At 34.6% G+C, this 16408-nt stretch overlaps 1 protein-coding gene and 1 long non-coding RNA gene across 3 annotated transcripts in view; both read left to right on the top strand.

Annotated features, from left to right (window-relative positions):
- The window catches only part of LOC126866490 (chromosome transmission fidelity protein 18 homolog), a 206999-nt gene extending 202073 nt beyond the window's left edge, over window positions 1–4926 (top strand). The window contains exon 12 of one of the 2 annotated variants that reach the window (XM_050620101.1): window positions 50–4924. In XM_050620101.1, coding sequence (XP_050476058.1) covers window positions 50–226 — 177 coding nt within the window. In that variant the 3' untranslated portion in view covers window positions 227–4924. Of the gene's footprint in view, window positions 1–49 lie in introns of both variants that reach the window. The other variant, XM_050620120.1, reaches the window with a different exon arrangement.
- LOC126866904 (uncharacterized) overlaps window positions 1–16408 on the top strand; it is a 168348-nt gene that overhangs the window by 18875 nt on the left and 133065 nt on the right. The gene's annotated exons all lie outside the window — the stretch shown is intronic.

A 16408-nucleotide genomic window follows, 5' to 3' on the forward strand; every position in this document is an offset into this window, starting at 1 on the left:
ATTTAATTCCTCTTCAACATAAATATTACAAAAATAATGATAATTACAGAAATATAAGGATTTCTTTGGAAGAATTATTACAATCGATCAAGATAAACACAACAAATTGGATAAAGAATCAATGAATTCGTTAAATCGTTTAACAAGGAATGGTGTATGGTATAAATACAAAGAAGGTTTTAGCAATGCAGTTCGCCGAAAAGTTAAAATGAGGAATCTTCTTTAAATTATTAAATTTAATTTTTTGTTATTTTTATTATTATCATCATTATTCTATGTTATAAAATGTGTGCTTTTATTTGATTTCAGAGCTTAATATGTATTTTTCCAACCTCCTCATATATGTGAAAGCATTGCTTGTTATAACAAATATACCGTAGACTACTAAAAAACTTCAACTATATTTTTGGACCTAACAGATTCCACTTTTAGCTCCTTTATATTAAAATATTTCCTCTTAGAGATACAGCGATATAAAAATAAAAAAATAAGCAAGAATGTATTTATCATTTACTTTTCTTGACTCTTCACATATATTTTAAAAAGTGTACATACGTGACCCCGATTTTTAATTCGAAAATATTCTAATTTGTATATTTTAGTCCATTGTCAATTAACTTCTAACTAACTTTGGTTGTTGATTATTATAATGAACACCTTGTGTAAAATTCTAATCCTATATAACTTTGACTTAGAAATTATTGATTTCATCTAAACAAACAGATACGAATGATTTAGTTAACTCATTCTTCAATACTTAGATTCAATACTTAGATTAGTATGGTCCTCGAAAAACGGAACGCTGGGTGCGCTTTTACGTCCGTACACGCGAAAATCCATCACTGCAGCGTTGACGAAGAACCTCTCAAACAAACGCCCCAATTTGAGATAGACATTTTTGAACAGTGTATCGATGAAGTATTCTTTATGTGATGTATTCTTTATGTGAAATTTATGATATTTCATTGATATATCCGGTACATCGTTGTTGCAACACTTTTTGATCGGTGAACAATTTATGAATAAAACGTCTTGTCACGATTGATGTTGCTTTTGTGATATCTATGCTACGTGCTTCTCGTTTAACCCAACCGAAATTGTAGTATCAAATCGATTTTTCATCCGACTTTATTTCATATTCTGTACAAGTTTTCTTCAAACCCAAATAGTTTCATTAAAGTTTATTTCTTGTGTTTGATGGAAAGAAGAAACCAGATATTACTTATTTCAACTTTCAGTAGATTATTTGTGTTTTCTTTTTGTTCCTGTAGCGGCACGCTAATAAATTCAAATCTTATTGTTGTTTTCCCTCGGAGCATCAATATCGTAGGACACACACATATTGTATTAATAACCAAACTCAGAGCAAAATAATGTCGTCGTTACTTTCAACCGACAAATGCAGTCGAGTTCAAACTTTCCGACTGTCCCCCGACCAATATAAATAAACGAGCGAATTGACGAGCGGGAGAGTTCAGTAATATCGACGCATCAAAGTATATACGAAGTTTCTCGACACACGCGCGTATTTATTCCGATTAATTATATACCAGGACTTGTGCTTTGTATCAAGGCATTACTTTAATAAAGTGCTCACAACTTAGACTATAATAGGGATATTTGAACTACCTCATCCTCTACATTGGTGACCCCGACGTGATCAAATGTCTAAGAACAATTTATCGCACCCGTAACCAATCCGCGTGCCTCCGATGAAGCCGCAGAAGGTATCGTTTTGGTTCACGGTATTTGAGAAACAGCTTGAGGCGGTGGGAATCGAGCGAGATTCCGACAAAGTCGCCACCCTGTTTGGGTGTCTCGAATCAGAGTATCTGGAGCGACTCGAGGATGTTGATTTGGACTCCACGGTCGACAGTCAGTACGACCGGCTAAAGGAAGAACTGATACGGAGTCTAGCTGAATCCGACAGCGAGCGGGTTAAAAGACTGGTAGAAAAAAAGGTGATGGGCGACCGTAAGCCGTCCCAATTCTACCACGACCTGAAGAAGCTGGCCAGTCCCTTAGCGTCGGATCAGTTCATCCTCACGTTATGGAAGAATCGTCTACCAGACCGCATACGACGGGTGTTGGAGGTTATGGACGACATCAGCACGGATAAAATAATCCAGGTCACGGATAGAGTAGAGGAGGCCTGTTCAGGAAGCGATCAGCGGGAGGCGAGAGTAGCATCCGTGAGCAAACGCGAGGCACAGGACGACGTAGCGCCCAGTTTCAGGAAGGAAATGCGTAAGGAAAGGCGTGAGGAAATGAGCGAGGAACTGCGCCAGGAATTGCGGCAGATTAATGCGAGGATCAACGCGCTCAGTATTAGCGTCCGTCGACGAATGCGTTCGCGTTCGCATTCCCCCGGGAGGCATCGTCGGCGTTCTACCTCCCGAAACGGTCTATGTTATTATCACGACTTGTACCGCGAGCAGGCGCGAAAGTGTAGATCTCCGTGTCAATGAAAGTCGGGAAAACTGGACCTCTATCGCTACGATGAACACGAAACGACGACGACGCGCCACCGTAGCGCGAGTATCCATCGCCACATCGAAGTCTTCGCGCCACATCTACTCGGATTTGGCAATAAACACTACTGATGCTTTACCACACAAGGAAGAAACGTTATTAACGTTAAGGGGGTACTGTGGCGACTCGACATAAACAACCAACGGACGACGGTAGCGCAGTGGTTAGCGCATTAGGTTACGAACGTTCGGAACGCGGGATCGAATTCCAGCGACCGAAGTCCGATTTTTATTCCACGATTCTAAATAGGAAGAAAATATAGCAGTACCCCCAGCAGCGACATCTACAGCCACCAGCCACAATCATCACGGACACGACTTATACACCTCATTTCTATCTTAATGAAAAAAACCATTAGTTTCCACAATAATCTAAATTTTATTTATTATTAATTAATCTCATATCCATAATAGAAAAATATGTAATATTCGTATATCGTCTATGCATTTGCTAACGAAAATTAAAAAATTTTCAAAATGTTTTCTCTGTGAAACCATTAAATATATTTGATGTACGCTATATACTCCGTTGATAAATATTCGGGCACTTACGTATTTTTGGATTTTGCATAATCATCTTACGAATTTAATTTCTTTTATGAACCTACTATGTTACCGTACAATCTTTTACGTTTTACACAAAAATTAATTCTTCTGGATCGGTCATTCCTAGCAATCCGTCATCTACATATAGTATCAGTATGAGTTCCTTACCATTCTTATCTCGGATGTACAAGCAAGACTCAACATCGCTTGTTTGAAATCTCAGTTTCACGAGCAATTCTGCAAAGCGCTTGTTTTTGAGACCTATACAAACTTTTACTGAGTAGGCTAACCCTATTGGTACTGTTGCTATAACGTTCTGGTTGTTCCATGCATATGGTCTTGTCGAATTTTGAATATAGGAATACCATTGACACATTGAATATCAAATATATCTGTTTACTATGCTCAGAACATATTGTGCTCATCTTTACAATTGGGCTAAACGTTTGGCTGTAGTCTATGTTTTGACACTAATTGAATCCTTTAATGATTAACCTTGCCTTGTATTTGTTGATCGTGTCATCGGGCTTTCTTTTCACGCGAATAGTTCATTTGCACGGTACCGCATCACATTTCTTGATAGATCCATTAACTTTCACATCTGATTTTTTTGTAGGGAGAACATTTCGACATTCACGGTTTCCCTCTATTTAGCGCTTTCTTTGCTGTTCATAGCAGCTTTAAACGTTTCTGGATTCTATCTAGACAAATTATATCGCTAACATAACATGATCGTCTAGATATCATGGTTTCTTCAGTGTCGAGCAATCTGTAAGGACTCTTCTTGTTAATGAATGCTGCTCATCTTCTTTGGTTTCGTATTCGTCGTCGCTGATCGTCTCTTCCTTTATTTTTGTTCGGTTTTATGGTTTCGGAATTGTTCAAGCATAGCGTGATCTCTCGTGTCTAACTCTTTTTCTCCACAGGGCGTTGTTGTCCTTATTTATAACCTTATAAGTAGTAGATGTTATACATTACACAAAACAGATCAGTATTTCGGGAAGTTTTCTATTCCGAGATAACCTACGCTATCGTCGAGATTGTCATTTCGGACCACTTTGCCTTGTGCGCGAGGATTTTCGCTGTTCATGTTCAGGTTGTTGTTTACACTTGACGATATCGGTGTACTGGCTCGCGCAGGCTCAGGAGTTATTATTGGTACACTAACGCCATTCATCTTCAAACTGTGTTTGTACGGAACTGAGACGAGATGTCATCGATTTCGTCGAACCTTGCCACCACTTTCTGTTCCAATGAAGTATGAATTACTATCATCCTGATCTATAATTTTGGTGTACATTCACATGTCTATCATCCAAATCTTATCGCTTCTTTTTAATACAGAAAGTTTCTTCACGTGTAGGTTATTGTACATTTTCTCCTGTTTATTTTTTCTCGCATTTTATTTAAAAGCAACTCTGTCGTATTCTATAAGGGGACCTAGGTTTTTTTTTTTTTTTTAAATAAGGATATGAGACCGAATCTTTCTTGAATATGTTAATTCTGCGGGCGAATAACCATTTTTTAACGAATAATAATACTGTTCTGTAGCTTAAGAGACCTATATTAACACTTAGCCAACTGAATAGTGAGATCTTTCCTCTGTAAAGTACATTACATTGCTGCGCGACTGAGCGGGAAGATCTCCCTTTTTGACTTTTGCAACGCGTTTTTTTCTGTTTTTGTTATTATCAGTTATTGTTTACCTGGAATTGTTCCTAATTAATTGCGTCACTTTTTCTGCTTTTATAAAGTACAGTATATAATAAAATACACCAATCTAGTGGTGTTAAAATTAATTAAAAAGTTACACTATCAGTTATGACTCAATAAAGTTATAATCGAACGATACCACATTGTAAAAAAATATTTTTAATTTCATGTTCAAGTCATGTTATTTACCTTTAGTCATCTTTAATGTTTGTAATTTTACCTATATTTTGTATACTTTTAATATATACTTTTAATTTGATGTTTTGTATAAATAACATGTGAAATCGTTAAATAAAATCATTACCGCAAAATATAATTGACCATATAAATAATTTTTAAACTTCCTTATTTTTTAAGCAGTGAATATTAGTCCTCGATACTTGGAAAAATGCACGGTCGAAAGCGTATAGGTTGACTTGTCCGAGCGTCGTGGAAACGTATAGCTCGCAGTGGCGCGCGCGGTTGGCTAAATGATAATATCATCGCATTTTGTTGTAGTACTTTTAGCAATTTTCATATTGGCACCATTGTTCTGTAAGAGCCTTGGCGAACTTGTTACATACAAGGTTGAAGTCATTCGCAAACCGACGGAATCTGAACGAAAACTGTGTGTGGTATTCACTTCTTACAATTTCGTGAATGCCGAATCTAACGAATGCTTTTTTACAATTTTCTATTATCAGCAAATTTCAAAGAATCTGAAGTAATAGTCTGTTATGATCAAAAACCAGTGGTCTTTATGGCATAGGTCTAACCCTATCTTTTGCCAAGGAAGCTCGGGAAAGTCTTCTTTTCTTCACTCCACTATTTTTTTTTTTTTATTTAATTTGTACTTTACAATTTGTCCAGCTGGACATTCGATAAATTTTTCTAGCTTTATTGCTAATTAATATGTGGATGGCTACTCTCAGTGGGATACCATCCTCGAGTTTTTCTATTTTATTTTTTTAGGGTGTTTTCTGTTTAGTCTTTTTTTTATGAGAGTTCTTTTCTTGTATTTACCATATTTGCATACCTGCCGATCTCTCCTTTGACCATTGGTATTGAAACGCGTTGGCAACCGTTACCTAACCGTAGTTACTACTAATTCCCATAGATCGAATACAATATCATTACAATGCAATATCCTTGTCCCGAGTCGGAGAATCATCTATTTTCCAGAAGGCAATCGCGTTCAATCCGGATGATCGGCTTTGTATCCGGTGTCGGGAGTCTGACAGTCTTAACGATGAAAAAGTTACTCAATGGTGGTCGGTTCTGGGTCTGCATTGATTTTCCTTTGTCATCACATCGAATACCATCTACTTGTTATCATTTTTCTTATAACCGATGTATTCTTCCCAGTAATCTATTTTTCTGTTACCTCGAATAGACGAACCGATAAGATACTTAGGAATAATTGAGATGTTAAATCATTGGGAATCAATACAGCGTTATGCAACATTTTATTTCTGATGTTTTGCGAGTTATTTACAGGACTTAAGGCGTTCTGTTGCATGCTATCGGTACATTTTGTTATCCTGGTTCTCTTTAAATCAGATGATATATACATCGCTTCAGCATTCTGAAGATGCTTACTTGTTTGTAGATGTTGCTAATTTCCGATAAATTTGTCAACCAATTTTATCAGAAATTTGCACATTCTCTACTATCGCGCAAAGAAAATAGGAGTTAAGGTAAGATTTAATTTGCATATCTAATTTGGAATAATCTCTTCCCGAGAGAGAGAGAGAGAGAGAGAGAGAGAGAGAGAGAGACGGCCGTCAAATATTTTATATATATTATTATACTTGCAATGACGTAACTATGAATTTGCAAATTTTGAAATAAAAGTTTCTAAAACTCAGACATATCTAATTTTTATACTTTTATAAACTTCATAATAATTCCGAACATCCTTGGCCACTAGATGACAGTAACATCTGAGGTGTAGTTGTGTTGTCCGTGATACTTGTAGCTGCTGACTGAAGATGTCGCTGCTGGGGTACTGCTATTTTTCTTCTAATTTAGAAAAATTTTAAATTTAAATTTAAATAAAAAAAATTTCTTTTAATTTTTCCATCGAGACAACGATCTACAGTGAGATCCGTTATAACGAGACGTGATAAAGTTCACGCGTAACGAGCGAAAATTCAAAGTCGATTTTCTCGAAAACACAGCCTCAAACGAAAAATTTTTATTCTTTATCTTCGACTTCTTTTTTCGCGTAGAATCACCCCCTTTCCACTTGTACCACCAGTTACCAACCTCCCTGTATAGAAATATACGAAATGTTGAGAATAAAGAGATCCTTATTTTCCAAATTCTTCATTATAAATCGTTTTATTACATTTACACTGTGAAAACATTAAGAAAACAAATCATAGTAATTGTACGCGTCCGAAAGCTCACGGTTGTGAATGGAATGACGGAGGAAAGGAGTTGCAAGCCAGACGGTTGATTACATAGTGAACTATTGAATGCGTGACTATTAAAGAACTGTCCTTTCTGAATATCATACACAATATCGGCTTTATATCGTGTCCGGCGGTCAAACAACGACCCTTGAACTTCGTAAGACGGAGATGAAATGTACTCTAATATTGACTTTGTATAAGTGACTCTGTCGTGCCTGGCGGTTGGACCACGATCGTTGATCTTTGTAAGATGCAAATGGATCATAATCTACGACTAACTATATGTAACTGACTGTCGTGTCCGGCGGCCAGACCACGACTTTTAGTTTACGTCAGATGGAAGACAACAGCTCTTGAGAATTGATTTCACGCATCTGCCCGGTTGTTGATCGCTTACGATGAGGGTGAAGGATAGAAGTTTGCTTCTTTTACCGAGTGGTTCGTTGGCCCTTCAAGAGTTCTAGACTCCTCCTAGGGTTCACTCAGCAGTGTCATAGAACATTACCTTTTCAATTATCTTGAACAGTAATAACTTACACATCTTCACTCAATCTAGTAGCAATATTCATTTAAAAATAGGTAATAATATTTATTTAACAATTGAAAAGAAGTCATGCAGCTGCCAATTGCTGACAAATGCTTTAAAACTCAAGGAAATCGAATCGAGATCGAATTAATATCTTCCCATGCGTTTCGTGTAATTCTTCAGACTGTTTATGCGTTTATTGTCATTGTCAGAACTGACGAAGAGGGTTTAGTTAGTACGTAATGAGAAGAATAATGGCGTCGAGTCGATGAACTCAATTTCAGAATGAAAAACGCTACCAACGAAAGAGAGATTAAGCTCGTCCTTTTTTTCTTTTCTTTTTCCCTTTTTTTCTCTCTTTCTCTCTTTTTCTTCGATTCTCTATCGGAATCGAGTAATTCGGTCGAGAATAACACGGACATATCGAGCGCAATTGGAAATTAATTAATTACTTAACATCAGCGGACCCTTGAAACAATTTGTTCTTGTGCAAAATTTCCTTTGTTACGAGACACGGAAGAAGATACAGAGGAAACTTTACGTGTTTGCATTTTAAATGAATTTAACTTAGTATCTTGTTTCCTGAAGCGAAAGGATCTTGTAAAGGATAGTATTCTCTTTCATTCGACGAAAATTCTTTAAATTATGGTGAAAACTTTATGTTTTGAATCGTCATGTAAAATTATCATTTAGAATTTTTATTTAGATGTTACTATTAAGAATTATAATTAAATCTTTATTTAAATGTTCCTATTTAGAATTATTATTAGAAGTTTTATCTAAATATTACTATAAAAAATGTACAGATACTGTTTTCTGCATTGAGTAAGAAATACTTATGCTATTTTCTTTTTATTCTATAATTAATATCTTTTTGAATTTGAGATTGTTAGAATTTAATCTTGGGATTAAGATTAATAATCTGTGGAAGACACAATGTTTGTGTTGAAGTAATATAATGTGATATTTATTAAACAATTATTACAAGAATTATAAATGTGCGTTCTGGAATGTAGACAGTTGGCTAGTTATTCACAGACTAACTGGCTTAGTGACCCATGGTCTTTGAAAAGGTTTTGAACCCCACTCTCTATGCAGTAATGAGTGTAACCTGTGTGGATGCCTGTGTGGTGTCACACGTGCCACAGAACCTTCTAGTAGCTTCTCGATGTGCCCAATGTTCCTTCCATATCCTTACGCTTCTTCCGGCGAATTATCGAAAGAGCATGCACGTGCTAGCCGCCGTGGTATATCTCACGAACGCACGCTAGTGGGGATGGCGCTGGGCACCGAAGGGAAGGATTCGTACGATCAATCACATCTGCATGCGATTGATATCGTTGTATTCCAACAGAGATAATAATGTAAGCGTAGATATAATTAATTTATTTAGTAAATTGTTAGATCACGTAGATAGAATATATTAATAGCTTCGTTAAATAAATTTTAGCACTCCCACGTCCTGTGGCACCAATATGATATCAAGTGCAGAACAACTATTAGTGTCCGGTGAAACTATGTTGGTGTCACGCGCAAGATATCTAAAGTTTACGAACTTGAAATTTTTTATCAGAAAACGTCGGTTACTGGTTAAGGTTACTAGTAAATTTATGCGAGCATCAAAGCGTTAATGTCACGTCCACTACGTATATAATCGATAAAAATAGTATGGAGATTAGATATTGTAAAAAATTATGTTTCAGTGGAGAAGGAATTCGGAATTTAGTTCGAAACTCTATCTATTTATTCTTAGGATAATGTAAGTAAATGTGTTTCATGATGCTTTGGTAATCACATGTTCATGGGTCAGATTTTTTTTTAATTTATTTATTTATTAAAATTATAATCAATTCTCGCGTTGAGAATGAGTTAGATTTAAAAATTAAATGTGTATGTGTTTAAATTCCAGCAATAAGTTCGTTTAATATCATTTATTTATTTGGTTTGTATGAGTGACAATGATCGCGTGAATATGATAAAAAAAAGAATATGAAAAGTAATGAATAGAGTGCTGTGACTATTCAAAAGATGAAACCAATAAGAATTTGCATAGTAATGGTTTATGAATATTGTAATTTTATAAAAATTAACATTTTACTTTTCATAGTTAGTATCTTTGCTATAATAATAAAAGCTTTTAATAAGAAAAAATTTCTATTCAGGTTTTAAGTAAGAATAAAGGAATATGGACATTTTGTATACATATTAATATCTTCTTTTCTGATGTATTAGGAATATTTATAATGAAAGACATAAATATTATGTTAATAATTAATTCAAACTTATGCAATATGACTGATTTAACTCGAAGCACTGAAATACTCCGAAATGAATGAAATGTTTCAGACATAAAGTTTAGGTATGATATCGAGAGTGGCATACTATACCCTTGTCTATTTGACCTTGCAACGACATTGAAATGGTCCTGTGAAGGTCATATTAACATTTTTAAATATGAACCTGCTTTTTTATAACATATGCTTGCAGCTGATATTGAGACGTTTGCAAAACACTACACACTATAGCTCGTGCAACAAGTGTCATAGTATTTCTGAAAATGAGTATTTTATACCTGGTAGTTTATTATTTCTTTCTAGATTTTATATTGATCCTATTTTTTTTCCCATCTTTCATATCCAATTGGCTGCATGAAAAGACATATGTACAAACATTATATTGTATATCAGATACATAAAAATACATGGGAAGGTACAGAAAAAGTTATTCGTATTCAAATAGAGACACAAATGCCCGGAAACTCTCCTACTTGTCTTTCAATATCGTACTAAGTTTTATCACCGCAGCAGAATATTTCAATATTCTTTATACAATGACAAAATCAAGATAATAAAATGGTTAACCAATAGTTCAGATTCGATTTTTTAGCAGTTTTATAGATGAGGTGGACAATGGGAAAAATTTTCTTAAATGTTGCAAAGTAAAAATGAACTTTGAGAAACAACAAATACTTTCTTCCCAACAACATTTTATTTATTCACTTTTTCACTATTTTCTCCTTGATAATACAGGAAAGTTTAAATCTTTAAAAATTTTCTTCATATCAGATCGATTTAAATTTTCTATGTATTTTATATTTATAGTATTTTACATTTGAGAAACTTTAATATCTTTATTTAACTTCATATCAATACGTTTGATCGACAACTTATTTTCGAAAGTAATATAATTATGTCATATCCAACAGAATGCGTTTTCATTTTGCCTGATTCTTTCCTCCGTAATACGATAGATTGGTAGAGAAATTGCTACACAGATAGAACAACACTCGAGTAACGACTTCGAGTGTCAGTTTTCCACTATCTTCTTAGACCATTGCCCGTATCGACCCTATAAAGTCGTAGAATTAATTCAAAAGTAATCTGTACGCGGTCGAACTCGAACGAGATGTATCGAGACGAGTTGGTTCTAGCCGGAGCTAATTGCTCGTACCAAGACAGACTATTCGGGAAGTTTTAACTCTTTCGCTACTACGGGCGACTACAGTCGCTTTCCGTAAAATGTCACTGACATACTACGGGCGACTACAGTCGCTCTGCATAAGATGCCACTGACGTATTACGGGCGACTATAGTCGCGCTGCGTAAGATGCCGCCTATTGTACATACGACGAGTATTGTACATCCTCAAGTCTTTTATTAACAATAAAATGGTGTAACAAGAGGGCAGTGTATATATTGTTCTCTTTCCACAATGAAGAATTGGTTGACACGAAACATCATCATCGCACACAAAAAATTATTAAAAAAACCGAAGTGTGTTGTCGATTATAATCGATTTATGGGAACTGTGGAGCGAATCGCGATGCCAGTGCCAGATTTGCGATGTTGGCCTATGTGTAACACCATATTTTGAAAAATACCACACGCAATACTATTATTAAAAGCTACTAGTATCATACAATTATATTATATTACATCATATTATCATATTTTGTAATGTTATTTGTTTCCAAATTGTGATTAACCCTTTCGCTTCGGGTGCCGCTTATAGGCGCCGCCAGCTAGATGACCTGTGGGTAACGGGTGCCGCTTATAGGCGGCAACCACGCGACGATCGGCACCCCAGATATCAGGCATACACCAGTGCCATCTGTAGTCAATAATATACTTTTTCGTTACCGGCAGAGCATTTTCTGTTGATTTTATTGATATATTGGATTAATCGCTTCTTAAAAGTTACTCATTGTTGAAACAACATCAAAACATTCCACGCAATATATTTCATATATCCAAACGATCGTATCGAAACGTTTCATGCTAAAAAATCTATTAATCCACTGACAGTGAAACAAAGATTGTTTTATTATTGTTTTATTCAGCACAGTTGTTATTTAAGACTTAGGAAAACATTTATACAGCAATCACGCCACTGTGCACATTTGTGGCGCGCGCCTCCGTACAGGGAGAGCACTTAGGCGGACTGGACTGCCGAAGCGAAAGGGTTAAAAGTGAGTGTGTTAAAAAGCTATAAATACTCTGTTTTGCGGAAAGTTTTTTTTCTTCGAAAAACACCATCAGAGGAGCGGTTTGCAGTGAGGCGTAAACGCGGCCGCTGAGATCTTTCTCGCCTACCGTGCACTGTTTTGCCGCCGCGGATCGTTCAGCGAGAGTGCCGCGGCGAAGAAGCTGCCCGTAGCGGAAGGGTTAAAGTTCAAATCGTTCAGCGTCGAATCAGTCGGTCGACCATCGATCGACGAACGATTTAATATCGTTTGAACGTAACCACGAGAGCGGTAAATTATTTTCCGCGACGGAGTGCAGTCGCGTAGATGCACCCATGACGAGCGAATTCAATTCACATTTGAAAGAGACTCGTAGAGGTTTTCCACAATCTTAACATAACTTTTCTATTTATTCTATTTAGAATAAAGTCGTCGTTTATTTCTCCACGATACTTAAGCTCCATTGCACATATGAATTTACTTCAATATTCATAGCCTATTTACAAAGGAAGCACTTATAAAGATGAATTTATTTATTTCATAAAAAATAGAAAGCAATAGAACCAAACGAAATACTAATAAATTGAACAGTTTTTAATTCAAAATCACTTTATTATTCGTGAAAATAATCTGTTGGATTTGTAGGATTTTTACTACAATTAGTTTATTAATAATAAGTGGATTAAATAGATGTTGATTAAACAGGAGACGATGGTTGTTTAACGTAAACTGATCACAATAACGTATTATAATTTAGACAGTTACAATTAATTTGCAACTCTCGTCACTACTCTCTCGACAACACTAGCAATATTATCTCGACAATGCAATTCGCACTCTCTGACTTCTCGATTCACACTCTTTGACCTCTCAACTAACTCTCTGACTATTAATTCGTCTTTCTCCCTTAGCATTCCTTTGTCTTTATTCTTAGCCCCACCACGCACGTGTTTCTCAACCGCTCGTGGCCAGGGTCACGCAAGCCTTTTCCGCGAAACTATTCGATTGAAGGACCGACGATACATTGTTGGGCCTGTCGACAGTTCGGCTTTCTCGCGACATTGTTTATAGTTCGTCCGATATCTCTTAGGCCTTTCGTCCACGATACTACAGATATACGTTAATTTCTTAAAAACTGATAAATCAAGTTTTAAGTTTTGTAAAAATGAAAGGTAACATTATTAAGACAAGCAATACTTTAATATTTTGAACATTTTTTTGACAATGAAAAAGCATCCGTTTAACTTCGGAATCAAATATAGGAATAATTTTGGTAATATGGAACTGATAGACAAAGTACTGAGTCTTAAAACTGCTGTCCTTTAGAAAATAAGAAATTTGACCTATCATGTGTTCTTTTTCTATAATCTTCTTATGTATAGTTGGTACATATTGATAAAAATAATAGTAAATATTAATTAATATATATAATAATAATATTATATAATTAATAATTAATAATAATATTATATATTAATATTAATATTAATATATATTAATAATTGAAAGTAGATAGAAATATGTGTTTTTTAGCCACATTTTGAAAGTTTCGAAATTTTATATGACGATTCAGATATTCGCTATAAATAAGCATAAAATTGGTGAGTGGTATAAAAGGAGTGATATATTCCTTGTTTTAGTTTAGATAGAGCAGGATATCGGATTCTAGTTATTTCAAAGATACAAAGTTAACAGTAACGTTCGTAAATTATAACTTTGAAAATATAGCAAATACATCGGTCTTCTTATAGAATTGTATGAAATATCCGAGATACTTATAGACGGTAGCGTATGCCACAAAAATTATGAGATTTGAACACATTCCTCTAGTCTAAAGTCTAGGTATACTCGTGTGACGAATGAATTCGATTCAGAATTCAAAGAATTACCTCGTAGAGGTATTCCGCTGACGCCATTTCTCCACGATGAATAGTGTAAGTACTTATATACGTAGAATGGAGAGCTCGTGTTTTCATCCATGTCGACTCGTAAATTAGCCGATGCACTTCCACTAGCGCCATTATTTTGCTCGAATGGCCCGCGATTCTTGTACGCACACCTAGATGTGTTTGTACACTGGTAGTCTCCTTTCTGCTTTTAGCGTGAGCTACTTTCTGGTTGACCCGTTTTTCTGCAAAGCTGCAGCTGAAAAACGCGAATTTAATTGACGAGACAAAGCGGCCAAGAAACGGAAGTAACGTAAGACAAATTTGAGGTACAACTTATTAAGGAAGGCAATGTAGAAGAGGTTTGAAAAGGAAGTGGTTTCTATATTCAGTCAAGTCAAATTAATAGTTAATTAACTGTAGCCGATTGTTAGCAACAGTAACGGATATTGTTATATTGCTACATTATTTTATCAATCAAAGGCCATAGGTGAAAAACATGACAACTCGCATTTCCCGTTTTCCTATAAGACTGTAATTTTTAAATTCTTATTTTTATCTCTTTCTACCGTTCCTCCTTCATTTCGTCATTAAATATTGCCACTCTTAATCCATATTATATGATATACAATATCATGTATTCATTATTTATACTCATATTTCTATTTATTTTATACGTTTACCATTATATTCTTCTATTTTATATTTCATTCACAATTTTATAGGTATAATATACATATACATTTACAATACACATTTTACAATATACATTTTATATTTTACCATGTTGCCTCATCTTCAAACACATAATATTCTTCTTCAAATAAGTATAGAATTCCTTTTTCCCTTTCGTTAATCACTGTATAATTTCAGTTGATCACAGAAGTATACACAATATGTTAGATCTACACTATATTGTGTATAAAATTATATGTAAATCATTAACATAGAAAATAATTTCAAATTTATTTTTAACAAATACTTATTATTCTACAATATTTATCTATTTCTTTATTTTATTTATTAATTTATACTACATTATTTACTGTTACAATTTATTTATGTATTCTTATATATTTTATTCTGATAGAATCGACGATAATAGAAAAAATAATGTTTAAGAATAAACTAGAATTTGCATTGAAAAATTATATGATAGAAACACATTATTAAATATTCAAGTAATTGAATACTTTTAATCGAGTGTATCTGATATAAAATCATCATTATCCATCTCGAACTTCTAATCAATTTGACTCAACCCGATTTGGAATTCTGCATCGTTTCTTTTTGTTAAAAGCTTTTTTACACCTCTACGAGAAAGATGTTTAATTTTACCGGATGAAATTGTTGAATTTTTAATCTTTGTCATACACTCGATTCAGCACATATATTCTGATCGTTCGAAGTTGGCAGTCGAAAATTTTGAAATTCACAATTGATGATATACTTGTATGCTAAAGGTACGGACAGAATGCAAAATTTTTCCGCCGGTCAACGTGGCTTTTAAAGCGGAAATCTCATTTCAGTGTCACGATCACGTGCACCGTATAAAGAATTCATACCGAAAACTACTTTGCATCCTACTTTCCGGATGGTTACGTAGATTACGTTCGACGATAGGTGTATTTTATTTTTCAATTTAAAATATATGTATATAAATATATTTATACATATGTATATGAGGTGAATAATGTGTATGCTTGTTTGATAAAGAAACGAGTGCATGAATTCGTAATAGCAAAATATATTGAAATAAGTATAAGTACAGAGGTAGTGTATGCTGATTTGAATCGTCGCTCTATCAGTGGCTACAATACCAAAAACAATATACGGAGCACGTTCATACGTTTATATAGACAGACGTTACCACAAAAAGTTAACCTTCTTGTGTAACTCTAGCTGAAGATTACAAGAAACGACAATAACAATCTATTCAAATTTTTTTTGTTTTTGGACCTTGTAACCGAAAACAAGGTTAGTATTGAACGGCATAATAATATGGATCTCTTTCAGTTTTGAATTTTTTTCGGTTCAACGCTGGAACTTTTTCTACGGCCCTGGGCTGCTGTGTATGTAATATCTAATTTCAATGTTTTAGTATTTAATTTCAATATTCGGTTAATTTGAAATGACATTAATTAAAGTAAAGAAAGTTTGTAGCTCTACTCTTTCAACTAAACTGTTTCTCCGAGAAAAACATTTTTTTGACAAAAACTATGGGCTATTGTTAAAAGTGGATTTTTAACAAATTTTAACAAAATTTTTAACAAATTCAAAAATGTATATGGAAGATGCAATACATTTACTGCCAACGGAAACTTTCTAAAATATTGATGATATTAAGC

Source organism: Bombus huntii, chromosome 1 (assembly GCF_024542735.1).
Source record: "Bombus huntii isolate Logan2020A chromosome 1, iyBomHunt1.1, whole genome shotgun sequence".
Classification (NCBI taxonomy): Eukaryota; Metazoa; Arthropoda; class Insecta; order Hymenoptera; family Apidae; genus Bombus; species Bombus huntii.